At 41.4% G+C, this 14,602-nt stretch overlaps 2 protein-coding genes across 4 annotated transcripts; one reads left to right on the forward strand and one right to left on the reverse strand.

Moving 5' to 3' along the window:
- Positions 1–311: 311 nt before the first annotated feature.
- LOC131353166 (syntaphilin) lies at positions 312–12,009 on the forward strand. Of its 2 annotated transcripts, none has more exons than XM_058389964.1 (6): positions 312–406; positions 526–719; positions 5,098–5,182; positions 6,083–6,217; positions 7,105–7,254; positions 8,815–12,009. In XM_058389964.1, exons 3-6 carry the CDS (start codon positions 5,118–5,120, stop codon positions 10,118–10,120), a joined length of 1,656 nt encoding a protein of 551 aa, XP_058245947.1. In that variant the 5' UTR covers positions 312–406; positions 526–719; positions 5,098–5,117; the 3' UTR covers positions 10,121–12,009. The 2 variants fall into 2 exon arrangements, with proteins under 2 accessions (XP_058245947.1, XP_058245946.1); XM_058389963.1 differs by having other exon boundaries at positions 330–719; positions 8,815–10,144; positions 10,949–12,009.
- Positions 12,010–12,162: 153 nt separating this feature from the next.
- Positions 12,163–14,421, reverse strand: fkbp1aa (FKBP prolyl isomerase 1Aa). 2 transcript variants are annotated; one of them, XM_058389966.1, is made up of 5 exons: positions 14,311–14,421; positions 14,003–14,050; positions 13,289–13,401; positions 12,961–13,110; positions 12,163–12,539 (listed from the first exon to the last, which is right to left on the reverse strand). In XM_058389966.1, exons 1-4 carry the CDS (start codon positions 14,345–14,347, stop codon positions 12,982–12,984), a joined length of 327 nt encoding a protein of 108 aa, XP_058245949.1. In that variant the 5' UTR covers positions 14,348–14,421; the 3' UTR covers positions 12,163–12,539; positions 12,961–12,981. The 2 variants fall into 2 exon arrangements, with proteins under 2 accessions (XP_058245949.1, XP_058245948.1); XM_058389965.1 differs by having other exon boundaries at positions 12,936–13,110.
- Between the last annotated feature and the right edge of the window lie 181 nt (positions 14,422–14,602).

Here is a 14,602-nt window from a genome sequence, read left to right on the forward strand (position 1 = left end):
TCACTCATCCATGTCTTTATGGACCTTTATGCAGTCATGTTGGAACAGGAAGGGGTCATCCCCAAATTGTTCCCACAAAGTTGGGAGCATGAAATTGTCCAAAATGTCTTGGTATGCTGAAGCATTAAGAGTTCCTTTCACTGAAACTAAAGGGTCAAGCCCAACCCCTGAATTCAATGATTTGGAGGGGTGTCCCAAAACTTTTTGCAATATATATTTTCCTTCAACTACATTACCCACAGTGCTCTTCGACTACCTGCTGAAATAAGTGCTCGTGGGATTTAGCCCTCCCTTTGTGCTTTAGTCTGTCCAGCTCTCCCACTTTCTTATCTGTGCACTCTGCTGAAACGGATCAGTTGCCATACCAATACCACCATCATGTCTCATAAATCTCTAGGTAGCTGAGGTGAGTCTCCTCCACAAATCTGTGCCATAGAGCTACAGTACACTATGGAAACGTGATTATTTTTGGTGCTCACGTCCCTTTAAGAAGCGCCGCACAATTACGTCACTCTGACTTTGCAGCGTCAGTGCGCGGCGGCGCTCGCGCTCTCAGCAGCGTCATTCAACCACCTCTATCAAAGCAGCAGGGACAGGGCGCTGCAGGATATCACTGCTCCAGGTCACTGTCCAGCAACCAAAAAAAAGAAGTTCTCTCAGGTCTGCTATGATGGAGGACGAGTCGCGCGCAGAGGAGACACCGGAAACTGCAGTTTAGTGTAAGTTTTTCCGGCTTGGGTTATAGTGTGGGTTTATGCTGCAGCATCAACAGGGGGAGGGGCTAAGTAGGGCAAAGCAAGATGCTGTGACTGACAGGGACATCATAAACATGAGGGTACAACAAAAGGTCGAGTGTCCTCTGACACAGTTGTGCAACCACAGGACAGAGGGTATTATTTAACATGATCGTTCACGCATGACAAATTTATTTATTTGCATTTATAATAACAGTTCTATCAAACTCAGCCCATTAATAAGATGTAACAAAGGAAGAGTTGGCTGTAATGTGTTAAATTTAACAATCTACAGTGAGGGGAAATAAGTATTCAGATACTTTATTTAGTATACTTCCACTGCATACATTTACACACATTGTCTTTTATCTGTGTTCTTATCAATATGAACAAAAGTTTTGTATTCATGGGCATAAACAGAAATTGCCATTTTTGCAAAATGTTCTCTTGCAATTTGGTCATTGTAAAAGTTTCGTGCAACAAGTAGCATGTAACAGAAGCATTATTAAACAATATACAAATAGGAAAATCTACAGAGACAATGCAGAGTGAAACAACCTTAAAGATCCTCGTCAGTGTAACTGAAGTGGAACCAAAACTCATCGTCTCTGGACAGGTGCGACTTTGCAGGTTACAAAATTGGTTGCAGGATGATGTGAAAGCAGCAGGAATAAGCACCTTAATCATCTCTGTTTCTACTCCGCACACAACTTCTCTGCTCTGTTTTTTTCCTGGAGATGATCTCCAGTCTAATGTCATTATCCAAAAAGTTTATCTGTGCAGAAAAAGGATGCTTCAGTAAAGCGATACCTACAAACATGCAGCCAAATGGGGATGTGGTAGCTTAAGGTGTTGGACTACTGATGAGAAGGTTGTGAGTTTGAATCCCAGGTCTATAAATCTGCCACTGCTGGGCCCTTGAGCAAGGCCCTTAACTCCTTAAGTCGTAAGGGTGTCTACCGAATGCCAGAAATGTGAAATAACTCAAGAAGGTCTTGCATGGCCCAGCTCATCATTTTACTAGAAACCCATTGAAAATGATTTCATTGTGCACTCATCAGTGAGACCCTCAGTGTAACCCTGGGAAACTGAGTATGATTTGCCAAGAGGAATGAGCCAAAATGAAACCACAATGCTGCAAAAAGCTCAACACCTCTTGTTAATTTGCGGTGTCCGAATATTTTTTCCCTAGTCAGACTTTTTAAATATGTTCTTTCTTGTTTTTGCTTAAGAACATAAATGTTTTGTTCATATTTATGAGTATGAATTCAAAAGACATTGTGTGCAAATTTAAAATATAGTGTGCACTCGATGTACACTCAAAGTACATTTTATATATATAATATATATATCTGTATGTCAATACTGATTCATTAACATGCATAAATCAATATTTACAACTAAATATCCATCCATTTAATATATTTTAGTCCTACAGATCATTAAACCGATAAACTAGACAGAGCTACCACAGGTATTTTATGACAGATGACTTCCTGCATTGGCTTAAGTGCAGCAGTGTTTAAATGCACAATTAACGAAGTGGAACCTTGGAAACCTTCACATAAGAATTTATATATGAAGCTGTAATGACATTTTTGGAAAGTCTAAATGGAAATTTAATGCTGTAGCTGAACTGAAGACGAGTTTTTTCATACCTACTGATATTATAGAGGAGGACATTTATTTAACATTTATGGAAGGAGTCTCCAGTGTCAGAGCTTTGTAGCTACTAGAATTAAGTTGTCTTTATTTGTCACATATACACTGCTGCACAGTGAAATTCTTTCTTCGCATATCTCATCCTTGGAGGGTTGGGGTCAGAGCACAGGGTCAGCCATGATGCAGCGCCCCTGGAGCAGGGTGAGTCTTGCTCAAGGGCCCAAGGGTGGCAGCTTGGCAGTGCTAGGGCTTGAACCCTGATCTTCCAGTCAACAACCCAGAGCCTTCACAGTTTCAGAGTCTGGTTAATATATATATATATTATATATGTGTAATATATATGTTATATATATATGTATATATATATACATATATACATATACATATATATATATGTTATATATATGTGTAACTGTATCAACATAACTGTTTATAGCTGTTATAACATGAATCATGGACATTACACAACATTAAATTTTACTGTAAACATTTATTAGCCAGTTTGTAGTCCAAGTTTGTATTTAATGGCAAAATCATATATGAGGATAAAAACACGTGGTTTTTAGAGATGTCCTCCTTTATATAGGAAGTGTTTAATTTTTTGTAGTAATTTGTATTTACATTAGCAATGTTCTCAAAATTTAGATGTGTTCATTGTATTGGTTTGCTATTTGCACACATCTGGACGTGTTGGTCTGGAAAAGATTGCTCTAGCATAGTCAAAAAAACTATAAAATCCCAAACAAATTCTTTAACAAAAGCTTTAACATCTGCCATGTTGATTGAAGAACAAAAATCAGCACAGGACCTTAGAGAAAAATGACACAAATATTCCAAAAATCTCAGGAATCAATACCTGGTAGTCAATCTTAGGATAAGTATGGTTTCACTTTGGACCCATAAAGTCCAGACAGCACCATCACTGGCACAAATAACCACCATGTCTCATTTAGCCCAATGCTTCCCTACACAATCCTTCCACACACTACTGCATGTGAATGGGAAGGTGCCTGCTCTTATTTATTTATTTATTTATTTATTCATTCATTCATTCATTCATTCATTCATTCATTCATGCATGCATGCCATCATCTCAGTCAATCCAAAGTGTTCTTTCTGCACTGCATTTCCTTTCCTGTTGCTCATATCTGCTCATCTTATTACATCTGGCACTTTTTTCAGCATCCAGGCTGACCCGGATGCTGGGATGTTACTAGGCAACCGTGCGTGATCACAACGGTTCCCAGATCTGTGCTCGGTTTATCCACAACTCAGATTTGGTCTGTTATGTAACTGTATATGCAGAGGATGTTGGAGTACTATAGAAGTGTATCCCCTATCAGTCAGAAGTAAGGCTGTATTACTTGTGATTTCTGTTACGGTTGTTAAGCTTTAAAAGATTTAAAATGAAAGATCAAATTCTGCTGCTACGGTGTTAAAATCTTTATGGAATTCTCGTCTCGTGAATCGTATCATTATACTGATATCGCCGAAAGGACACGTGCTGAAGATGTGCCCAAAATACGATATCTAAAGACTGCTGTCCCTTCCAAGCTGACCTGTATATTCTATAAATCTGGGGTTGACCAAATATCCAGAAATGTCTATGGTAACAGTATATCCTTTCTCTTATTACACTACTAAAACATTGTGTAGTTGTTCAGAGACCCGTTTTTTAACAGAACCCCAGTGTTGGTCTGTACTTTACTGTAGATCTGCTCTGTCTCGGCTCGCGTGCGTCACCCGTGACCTGCTGCGTTTTGTTAGAAAGGACTTATGTGTCCTGACACAGTTGCTTGTTACATAAAGCAGTGAAAGAGAGCATGACTCAACACTGTGTGTGTGTGTGAGTGTGTGTGTGTGTTGTCTGACTAATGTGGATGTCTGCCTGTAAGATTTCACACCATTAAAGCTCACATTTAACATATTAATTATTTTTAATGCTTTTTTTATACTGAGGATTATGGGTCTTGCTCAACACTGGCTGTCTGGTAGATCTTGGATTTGAACCTACAACCTTCTGGTTACCGAAATGTGAGACGTTTAGTTTAGGGAAGAAGTGTCTGATCTTGGAAAGAGAGGAGTAGCTTGAAGAGAGATGATGAGAGATAGAGAAGGATTGTTTATAGCTGCTATAATGTGAGCTTGTAGGCTCACAAACATAGGGGTTCGAGTCTTGCCTTCGCCCTGAGTGTGTGACGTTTGCATGTTCTCCCTGTAATTCAGGGTTTCCTCCGGGTTCGCCAGTTTCCTCCCCTAGTCCAAAGACCTGCGTTGTGGGCTGACTGACATCTCTACGTTGTCCACAGTGTGTGTGAGACAGGGATTATGCTCTATGATGGATTGGTATCCCTGTCCCCGCCTTGTGCCCTGAGTCCACTGCTATAGGCTCCAGGTTCCCTCTGACTCTCTATAGAATAAAATGGATGGATGGATAAAATAATATAATGTGACATTAGTTCGTTAATAAAAAATTGTAATCTTTGCTGAATTTCTGTTGTACATGCTGTTAATGTAAAATAATCAGAGCTTCACACTGGCTGCCTCACACTCACACTACCCCCAAGTGCTTTATTCCTTATATAGAATCTGTAGAGTGTAGCTTAATTATGGGAAGGAGAACCTGACACCAGACCAATTGAAAAGCATGCTGCTGTTGCTCTAATGTGTGTGTGTGTGTGTGTGTGTGTGTGTTACGCAGAACATCATGTACTGAGGCAGATGGTGAAAGATTCCTTGCCCATGTCTCTCTCAGCTAACAGAAGGCCGTCTGCCGGAACTCGCAGGTACCAGAGCATCCTCCGTTCTGTTTGGGCGATTGCTTGTTTCTTTTAGTGCCTGAACATTTCCATAAATATTTTTTGACAGACGATGTGCAAAAGTTTGTACACCCCTTGGGCTGAATCAGGAAGACATTTCCCTTTTTCTTAGGTTTTTTTTTTTCAGATGTGATGTTAGGATTTTAATAGTGTGGAGAAAAGTTCAAAAGTTCGCATCTGCCTTTCTGAATGTGATAGACACACACACGTCTGTTATAACCGCCAGATGTAATACACTCCTTTCTTCAGATTCAGCTAATGGCAAAAAAAAAAAAAAAACTGTTTATATAATATTATAATATTGAGGGAGAAGTACATTTCCTTTATTTTTGTTTTATATATGTAGCAACACGTTCCCCTCACACCTCCAGCGTCCTGAGTCTCGCTCCCGCACACTATGTGTGTGGAGTTTGCACGTTCTCCCCGTGCTTGCTGGGTTTCCTCCGGGTGCTCCGGTTTCCGTCCACAGTCCAAAGACATGCTTCTAGACTGATGGGAGTCTCTAAATTGCCCGTAGTGTGTGATTGCGTGAGTGAATGAGTGTGTGTGCCCTGCGATGGGTTGGCACTCCGTCCAGGGTGTATCCTGCCTTGCTGCCCGATGATGACTGAGATAGGCACAGGCTCCCCGTGACCCGAGGATAGATCAGATAGGCGGTACAGACAGTGAAATGAAATGAAAATAAATATGTAGCAACCATGGGGGGCGCAAACTTTTGCACACAACTGACATATTGGCTATTTTAAAACTGCACTACTGTAAAAATTAAATGAGACGAACTGGGTTAGTGGGCCCAGTGATTTAAATGAAGCAATGTTTAAAAGATTACCCTTGTGTGTGTGTGTGTGTGTGTGTGTGTGTGTGTAGACGGCCTGCTGCTACAGCCAATAGCCGACAGCCTCACACACATGCAGATTCCTCCATCAACAGCACTTGCTCAACATCGTCCTGCAAAGGCGCAGAAATCAGTAACAAATCACGATCGCACCCAGCTACCCCTCGGTAAGAAACACACACACACACACACACTCAGTAACAGAGAAAGGAAGTAATCTTACACTGTGATATAGCTAACGTCCACTGTTTGGGGGTTGTTCTAGATTTTGAACACGTGTGCCCCAAAAATAGATTTTATGTGTGAGATCTACTTTGTGCTTCAGCAAAATGAGTTCAGCGAGTCCCCGGTACGAGAGAAATCACAATTGGATCACACGTTAAAGTTTTTAATACCATTATAAATCATTTGTAATCACTAAAAGTGAGACAATTAGGGTGTTTATTGAAATGAAAGGATATTATATTCAATTAACTGTAGAATGTCATGACAATGCTAATGTTCCCTGTAAATAATCAGAACAAGTTAGTGTCATGCTAATCGCCGCTTTATATTAATACAATCTGATATTGTTTCTATAGTAACAGTTAATTCATAGGACTTAAATAAACTAAGACCAATGAATAGCAGATTTTAATAAAAAAAAAAAAAAAACCAATAAACACAGATGAGCATTGATACAGTGACATTTTTGAAAGGAGTCTCCAGTGTCAGCACTTTATAACAGTCAGAACTAAAGCTCCAACATTCAGAGAGAGAGAGAGAGAGAGAGTCAGATAAGAAAAAAACAACTCTTTTTTTTTTTGTTTAGATGTAACATTAAACGGATAAAAATGACAAATCTAACAACAAAAATCATTATAATAATTAAATAATATTATAATAAACTGTTGTATTGATAAGGTCTCAATATTTATACTTATTGTTAATTATTCAGTATATTACCATATAATCATACATCAGCAAACACACAAGCAAGTACGAAATTCTGATTCACTGAACTCGCTCCCCGTCTCTCTCTCTCTCTCTCTCTCTCTATCTCTTCTCGGCCCAGACGGCAGGCGAAGTACGGAGGCTGTAGTGAGAATCACGGGATTCGTCCTCCTGCTCCCGAGCAGTATCTCACCCCCCTGCAGCAGAAGGAAGTGTGTATCCGTCACTTGCGCGCCCGGCTGAAGGAGAACGTGGAGAGATTGCAGGACAGGTCAGTGGCAGAATAAATGTGTTTCCTGGATCTGCTGCTCCCCTGAGCATGTTAGGTTAGAGCTTCACCCGAGGCTGTAAAGAAATTCCACGTCTCTTTCAGTATCCTGAAAAAATTCCACAAAATCAGTTTTGTCTGCACATATGACATTTATATGGATCAGCTTTAGTATACACTGATACATACGATCCAAATACACAATAGTACACAATACAAACATTCAGTCTCTCCAGGATTTTTTAACTACAACCAGTTGACACATACACCAATCAAGGCAAAACATTATGACCACCTGCCTAATATTGTGTTGGTCCCCCTTTTGTTGCCAAAACAGCCCTGACCCGCCGAGGCATGCACTCCACTAGATCCCTGAAGGTGTGCTGTGGTTATCTGGCACCAAGATGTTAGCAGCAGATCCTTGAGGGATCTAGTGGAGTCCATGCCTCAACCTTTGACTGATACTTTTGATAGATACTGACCACTGCAGACCAGGCCATCACAATTTGGACCAAAGCAGAGTTTGCTTAATTTTGCGTTAAATCCTGCAATCGCAAAATCCTGGATGGACTGAAAATACCCAAAATGTGACTCCTACAGAAACCGTACTAGCATCCAGCTTTCTAGCTAGTTTTTTTTATGATGATGATTAATAAAGATCAACACTTATTACTTGCAGAAACATGAAGTCATAGATTTATGTAACATAAAACTACACAAGTCATTACAGTCTCTCAGTAATTACAAAGTGTTGTACATTAAAGAACGTGTACTTTTTATTCAATACATTTAAAGGGTTAAAAAACACATTCCCTTTTATCACTTACCGTACATTATAGCAACTGTCTATAAACTGCCGTTTTATAATTAACCGTGAATCATAAAGACTTTACAAAGCCATGATTCTGGAGTTCATTTATACAATATTTACATTTAATTTTTTAAAATTAAGCACTTTCTTACAAAAATCATTATATAATTAAAAACAATTACCAAGACATTTTTATTCCTTATATTATTAGCCTCAGGTGAGCCTCCTGGTGGTCCAGCAGCAGGATCCCACGCTCTCTGCAGCGACCCGGGTTCGATTCCTGGGCAGGGCGCTAACCCAGCCACTGAAGAGTTAACTCTCAGTGCCAGTCCCAAGCCTGGATTAAATGGGAGGGTTGTGTCAGGAAGGGCATCGGGCGTAAAACCTGTGCCAAATCGAAACATGTGGACCAAATGATCCGCTGTGGCGACCCCAAACAGGGAGCAGCCGAAAGAAACAACAACATATTATTAGCCTCAGATTGTGCGACATGTCCGATTACTATTATTATATTATATTATGAAAACATATTAGAATAAGTGCATTATTATAAACTTGTGACTGGCTTATCAGCTCGATCTACTTTCATTAAATAATTATTAATTGAGAAATGACCTTCGCTGTGGTAAAAATCAAATATATTCCTTATCTTTGTTACCAGTTTCATGAAAACATTAAAACAAAAATTGACTTTTTCATTCTTGTAGTTAAATGCCTTCTTTTCTTTATAATTTCATTACGCATTACTGCAGGGACTCTGAGATCGGAGAGTTGCGCATGCAGTTGACGCGCATGCAGGAAGACTGGATTGAAGAGGAGTGCCATCGTGTCGAGGCTCAGCTCGCGTTGAAGGAAGCTAAAAAAGAGATCCGGCAACTCCAGCAGGCCGTGGAAGCCGTCCGCTCCAACCTGAGCCACCATGACTCGGATCCACAGGAGTGTAAGTCTGATGGAGCGAGTGGAGTCAGGATGGAGACGCGATCCAGAGCTTCGAGGTCATGCGGCTGCTCTCCAGCTCACACCATCGGTCGCAGTGCCACCTTTGCAAGGCTGAGCAGTGAGACATTGCCTGGGATCGACCGCAATGGAAACGTAACCTCCGAGCACCGCGTTCACCCCATTCCCGCCAACCGAGGAGCTGCGACTTTACCAAGAGGTGACGGACGCCCCCGTCTCATCCTGGAGGCGGCGCTTCTATCTGAGCAGGCCCCACCCACGATGCTGTGCTCCACCCTTTCGCGCTCGTCCACCTACGAGAAACTGTGTAGCGGCGAGACGGTCGTGCCCGTAGGCCGACCCTGCCGTATGGTTAACAACAACTGCAGCTGTGCACTGCATGCCTGCCTTCCTCATCACCATCTTTTTTTGCATCTTCCTCAGCAGGAAGTGCCACCTCCCCCGTCTCCGACTCCACCACCAGCGCCACCTAGTGCATCCGAGACGAGCGATAAGCCTGGATTCAGATCACAAGCCTGCAGCCCGACCATCACTTGGATGTCACCAGAGGAAGAGGAGGAAGATGGTGAAGAACTGAGCGTCATCACTTTAGCCACAACGGCGCCGGACGTCACTCTTGCTGAACCGCAAACAGTTTCAGTGTCTTCCTCCACCCTCTTGTCTACACAAAAATCTTACCTCGCTGAGCCTTTACCACCAGACAACCTCGTGCAGTCCTCAAAAACAGCTTCACAGACGGTGTTGACTATGCCACAGGTCCAGCAACCCAGTCTTCGGTCGCCTCCGTCACCTGAGCAGCCACCACAGGTCAATGAATTAGACGGAGCTGCTGGAGCAACCGAGGAAGAGGAGGAGCAAGAAGATGATCCTTCCAGCTGTCACTGGAGCAGCTACTTCCTTGTTGATCTGCTAGCCGTAGTGGTCCCAATTGCACCGACTTTGGCGTGGCTTTGTCGAGGAGGGCAACGTGACGTCATGCCGGCGTACCACATGGGCTCCCTGCTGCGCGGCTGTTGCGCCGTGGCACTTCATTCACTGAGACGTGCTGGCAACACTCGTAGTCGAGGGCCGCCTGGGACAGGGGGCGCAACAGCAATCTAAATATCTGCCCTAGACTTCGTCTTGGTGTGTTTCTTTTTCAGTTATATTTAATAGACATACTAATTATTAAGCTTACAATGATATAAATTATGGTTGCATCAAGCTAAATGTATAGAAAAAGAACTACAACCTGAATTTCCCCTCCCATTTTTTTTCCTAATTTCCCAATCCCCACCCTCTAGCCGGCTTTCTAAAATTATATGCAAGCTACTAATTGGTGAAAATATCTGAGATTTCAGTGTCCGAAATCAGACATTCACAATTCCCGCTCATGCTGTGTCACATGGCAGCGTAACACACTCAGAGGAAAGTACTGCCCACCCTCTTCCTCATACATGAGCTCACAGACAGCCAGGATTGGCTAGTCTCCTTACGATTGACAGCATGTCAGCCCGCCCACTCTGAGACGCCCAATCACAGTTGGCCGTGCTCTTGTAGGGATTTGAACTCGCAAACTCCAGACAAAAGGGTGAACAATTTTCACCTTTTAATTTTAAAACAATGAAATTTTCAATACACTAATCTAGAAAAAGAAGCGAAATTTTTAATATAAATTTGAAGAACTGAATTTGAAATGGGTTGCATCACCAAAAATTTCATTAGAATGTTCCAATCTAATCTAATCTCATGTGAAAAGTAGTTCAATAAAAACCAATCAATTCAGATAAAATTAGTTTTCAGCTTGCAACACCACAATTCTCATTCCATATTCATCCTGTAAAGCCAAGATCTCCATTTTAATTTCACTCACATATCCATGAGTTGTTTCAGTGCTCTTGCTCTTTTGCTAATTTCCACCAATTGTCCTGTTTCCTTCTTTCCTCTCAGTGGATTCTCTCCTCCTGTCCGCCCCGTTTGCTCCTGTTCCTGCCTTTGAGTCCGGCAAGAATGCGCAGATCCAAAATGGCAGATCTCTGCCAAGAACACTGGGATATAAACAGTACCTCAATATCTTTGATGTTAAAACAAGGGAGCAAAGGCTGTAGAATTTGCAGAGTGTAGCAGGTCTCTGGGTTTGGTGTGTTTAGCCTGCATCTGTATCTGGCTATTCCTCATTCATATGAGCGTGTTCATCCAAGCATGAAACCCAATACCACTGTTTTGATTCAAGGGGGAAAATAAAAGAGGGAGGCTTGTGTAAGAAAGTGCTTGCTTGGCTTGGATAAAAGAGCGGCTTATGGGTTTTTTTTCAGAATGTAGCAGGCTCGCTCGTGTAAGCTTATTTTTAAATTATTTGTATAAGACGACGCAATCTCAGGCCGAATTCTGACTCTAGATATAGATTATACGTTATTTGAAAAAAGACCCCCAGCGATGGGTCAAGCTAGCTTTAAAAGACGTTTCATTTGGGAGTGCATCTGTTCCATCCTGTAGTAGATCGCAGCTCAGCTCAGTAGTAGATTTGGGTGTAGTGCATTCGATCTGACCTACTGTTCCTCTTTGCCGTTTTGTCCACCTGAAATCTCCTGTAAAATCTTTCCTCTCAGTTTAGCACTTTATAGCAGAGCATTAAATGAAATTCAGGGCTGTGTTGCATGTCATCGATATGAAATTATGCATTTAAGAGTTTATAATTGTGTGTTCTATCAAAGCCATGCACTCCAGAAAGGAATTTATATCAGGGATGTCAGACCAACCCATGTGCTCCATGAAGCCTGGTTCGAGTGCAAGTTAGCTCGGTTTTTCCGCTAGACAAGACTAACGATCTATGTCTATTTTAATAAACACCACCACATTTTAGCAACAGCATTTTCCTGTATCTGCAGTGGAACCTCCTTCAGAATTGTAGACGATATCAAGGCTTGAAAGGGTTTTTTGGGGGGAAAAAGCCTGCATTCTGTTCTGTAAACAGACATGATTTGAAAATAAAACGTGACTTGAAAAACCGATGGAGACTTTTCTTGTGCGCAAATCAACACCAGCTGTCAAGAGTGCGTAATCGGTGCTGCTCGGACACGCTGCCAAACTCAACGAGGCTTGTGGATCACGATAATGAAGAGAGGCGAAGCGTCTTTCGCGTCGAATGAAATCAAACACAGCCGTTCTGTCTTTTTATAAACAATGTTTATTTTCAAGTAGTTTAACATTTCATAATTAGCCAAATTTCCCCACCAGAATACAGACGACCAGCTCAGCCAAAGCCCTGTTGATGTGAACGTGTTTACAGAAATCCAATAAAAAAAAAACCTCAGGAAAAAAGGGGACAAAAAAGTGTGTGTGTGTAGGGAGGGGGAGGGGGAGGAGTTTATAGTGAGCATCCAGTGGGTGAGAGCATATTGATGAACGTGTTGAACGGGAAAGGAATAAAAAGGTAACAAAATATACAAATGGATGACAGAGCTAAGCTAAGTGGTGTAGCTAACACTAGCCCCTTTCAAGGATCACGTGCAGGAGGCCATGTTCCCCAAAAAAGGTTGACCTGCAAAAGAAAATAGGGATGTAAGGGACGGTTTTAGAAAACACATCAGGAAAAAAAAAAAGATTAGTCAGTCTAATCCAAGAGCCTGTTAAAGCAAACACTAAAGCCTGGCTAAGACGCAAGATAAAGCGTAATCTCGCTCTCTCGGAGATTAACGCTCAGATAAGTGAATCAAAATGATCCCTGCATTTAGCTGAACTTTTACACAACCATGCAAGACAAAACAGACCGCCCACATAATTGCTCGAATTTAAATTAATCCTGTCTGATACTTTCTATACAAATACAGACCACCAGTTTTGCAACATCACTGAAAGAAAAATATATTTACATAATATATATATATATATTATATACATAATGTTGCAATGCATTACCAGGTGGTCTCAAACTCACCCTGAAAGTACGAATAGGGAAAAACCTGAGAAGAACTGCAGCGCTGTTACTCCAAGCCAATAAGCTCCACGTCGAATATAAGCGTGGCGTTGGGAGGGATGATGCCAGGGTGGCCTTTGCTCCCATAAGCAAAGTCAGGGGTGCAGGTCAGCTTAGCACGCTGGCCTACACTCATCTGCAAAGCATAGAAGTGTTCAGAGGTGAGGTTTGTTGTAGTAGTAGTAGTAGTAGTAGTAGTAATGACGTGCAAGGAACAGGGAAATATGTCCTCTTAGATCTGCCTTCAATTAGATGAAGCAATGCTGCGATCTAAACATGGCTGAATGTCCATGTTGATGTTTAATCGCCGGTACCTGCGCCACTCCTTCATCCCAACCACGGATAACTTCCTGCTTGCCTATCTTGAATTTGAAGGGCTTGCCTCGGTCCCGAGAGGAGTCGAACGTGTGGCCGTTCGTCAGAGATCCTGTCGTGGAAAGAAAACCGTTTTAATAATGTAAATAAATCACGATTATCCCCTTGTTTGGAAAATCACGGCGCGTGCCTCGAAGACGCGCCATGACAGCACCCGGACGGAGCGCGAGACTGAAACATGTCAAACGAAGCGCTAATAACGGACCACAAAAACAACTAAACTCTTGATGTTTTCTAAAAATTTAGACAACAAAACGACGACTGACCGAGGTACGGTCACTCCAAGGGTCTCTCCATAAAAATCAGCGCTTATTCTTCATCGGAAAAAATGAATCCATTTTTTTTTTAAACCGAAAAAGGCGTGTTGAAGCTGGTTAACAAATTACCTACGATCACATTTCTGCCTTAATTCTAATAAAATCTAATAGCAACAATATCTCACGTATAAAGCCTACAAAAAAAAATCATTTTCCATTTTAATATCCTGCAAAAAAAAAAAAACCGGCCTATTGTTGTTAATGCAGCATCCTGTCTGAATTAGCAAAGGAGGCTAACGGAATTTTGCTAGAAGTTCGGAGAGATTTGACACCACCGAGGTGTATTTAACCTTTTATTACTATTATTATTATTACTACTATTATTATTTTACTTACCAACATAGTGCACGACGCACGTCTGTCCTTTTTTAGGGAAAGTGCTTCCTGGAAAAGAATGGAAATAAGAAAAATTAGTCTCGGTGTTAATTTCGGTCTGAGCTAGCTAGCTAGCTAGGCGGTAGCCATTCTGCTAATAATGCTAAAGCAGTCGAGGTGTAGAAAAACCAAAGAGCGCCGAAAAACGCTAAATAAAATTCATAGCTCATAAAGAAAACATATATTGTATGGTTTAGAAACGAACGAAGATATGCGTTTATAGTTTTTTCTTTATTTTTTTTATTTTATTTTATTTTTATTTTTTTTACCGTCTCCGGGTGTTATCGTTTCGACCTCGACTCCCATCCTGGTGTGGTGTTTATTGGTCTTGACTCTCGGTACAAAATGCGGTCTGTTAGAAAGATTCTGGATATAAAGGTACTCTCTCACTTCTGGCCATCTACCGCCCCTAGTGGACGAAACGAGGACCTTCAATTAAAATAATGAGTAAACAAAACAATAAATGTGCAGTCAGACGCCTTGATTTAATTACTGCCCTTCCTTTCCAGAGCTCGTAGAAGAGGAGGGGAAAAGGATTAATCCCAAATCATATTCAAATGT

The sequence above is a fragment of the Hemibagrus wyckioides genome, linkage group LG05 (assembly GCF_019097595.1).
Source record: "Hemibagrus wyckioides isolate EC202008001 linkage group LG05, SWU_Hwy_1.0, whole genome shotgun sequence".
Lineage (NCBI taxonomy): Eukaryota > Metazoa > Chordata > Actinopteri > Siluriformes > Bagridae > Hemibagrus > Hemibagrus wyckioides.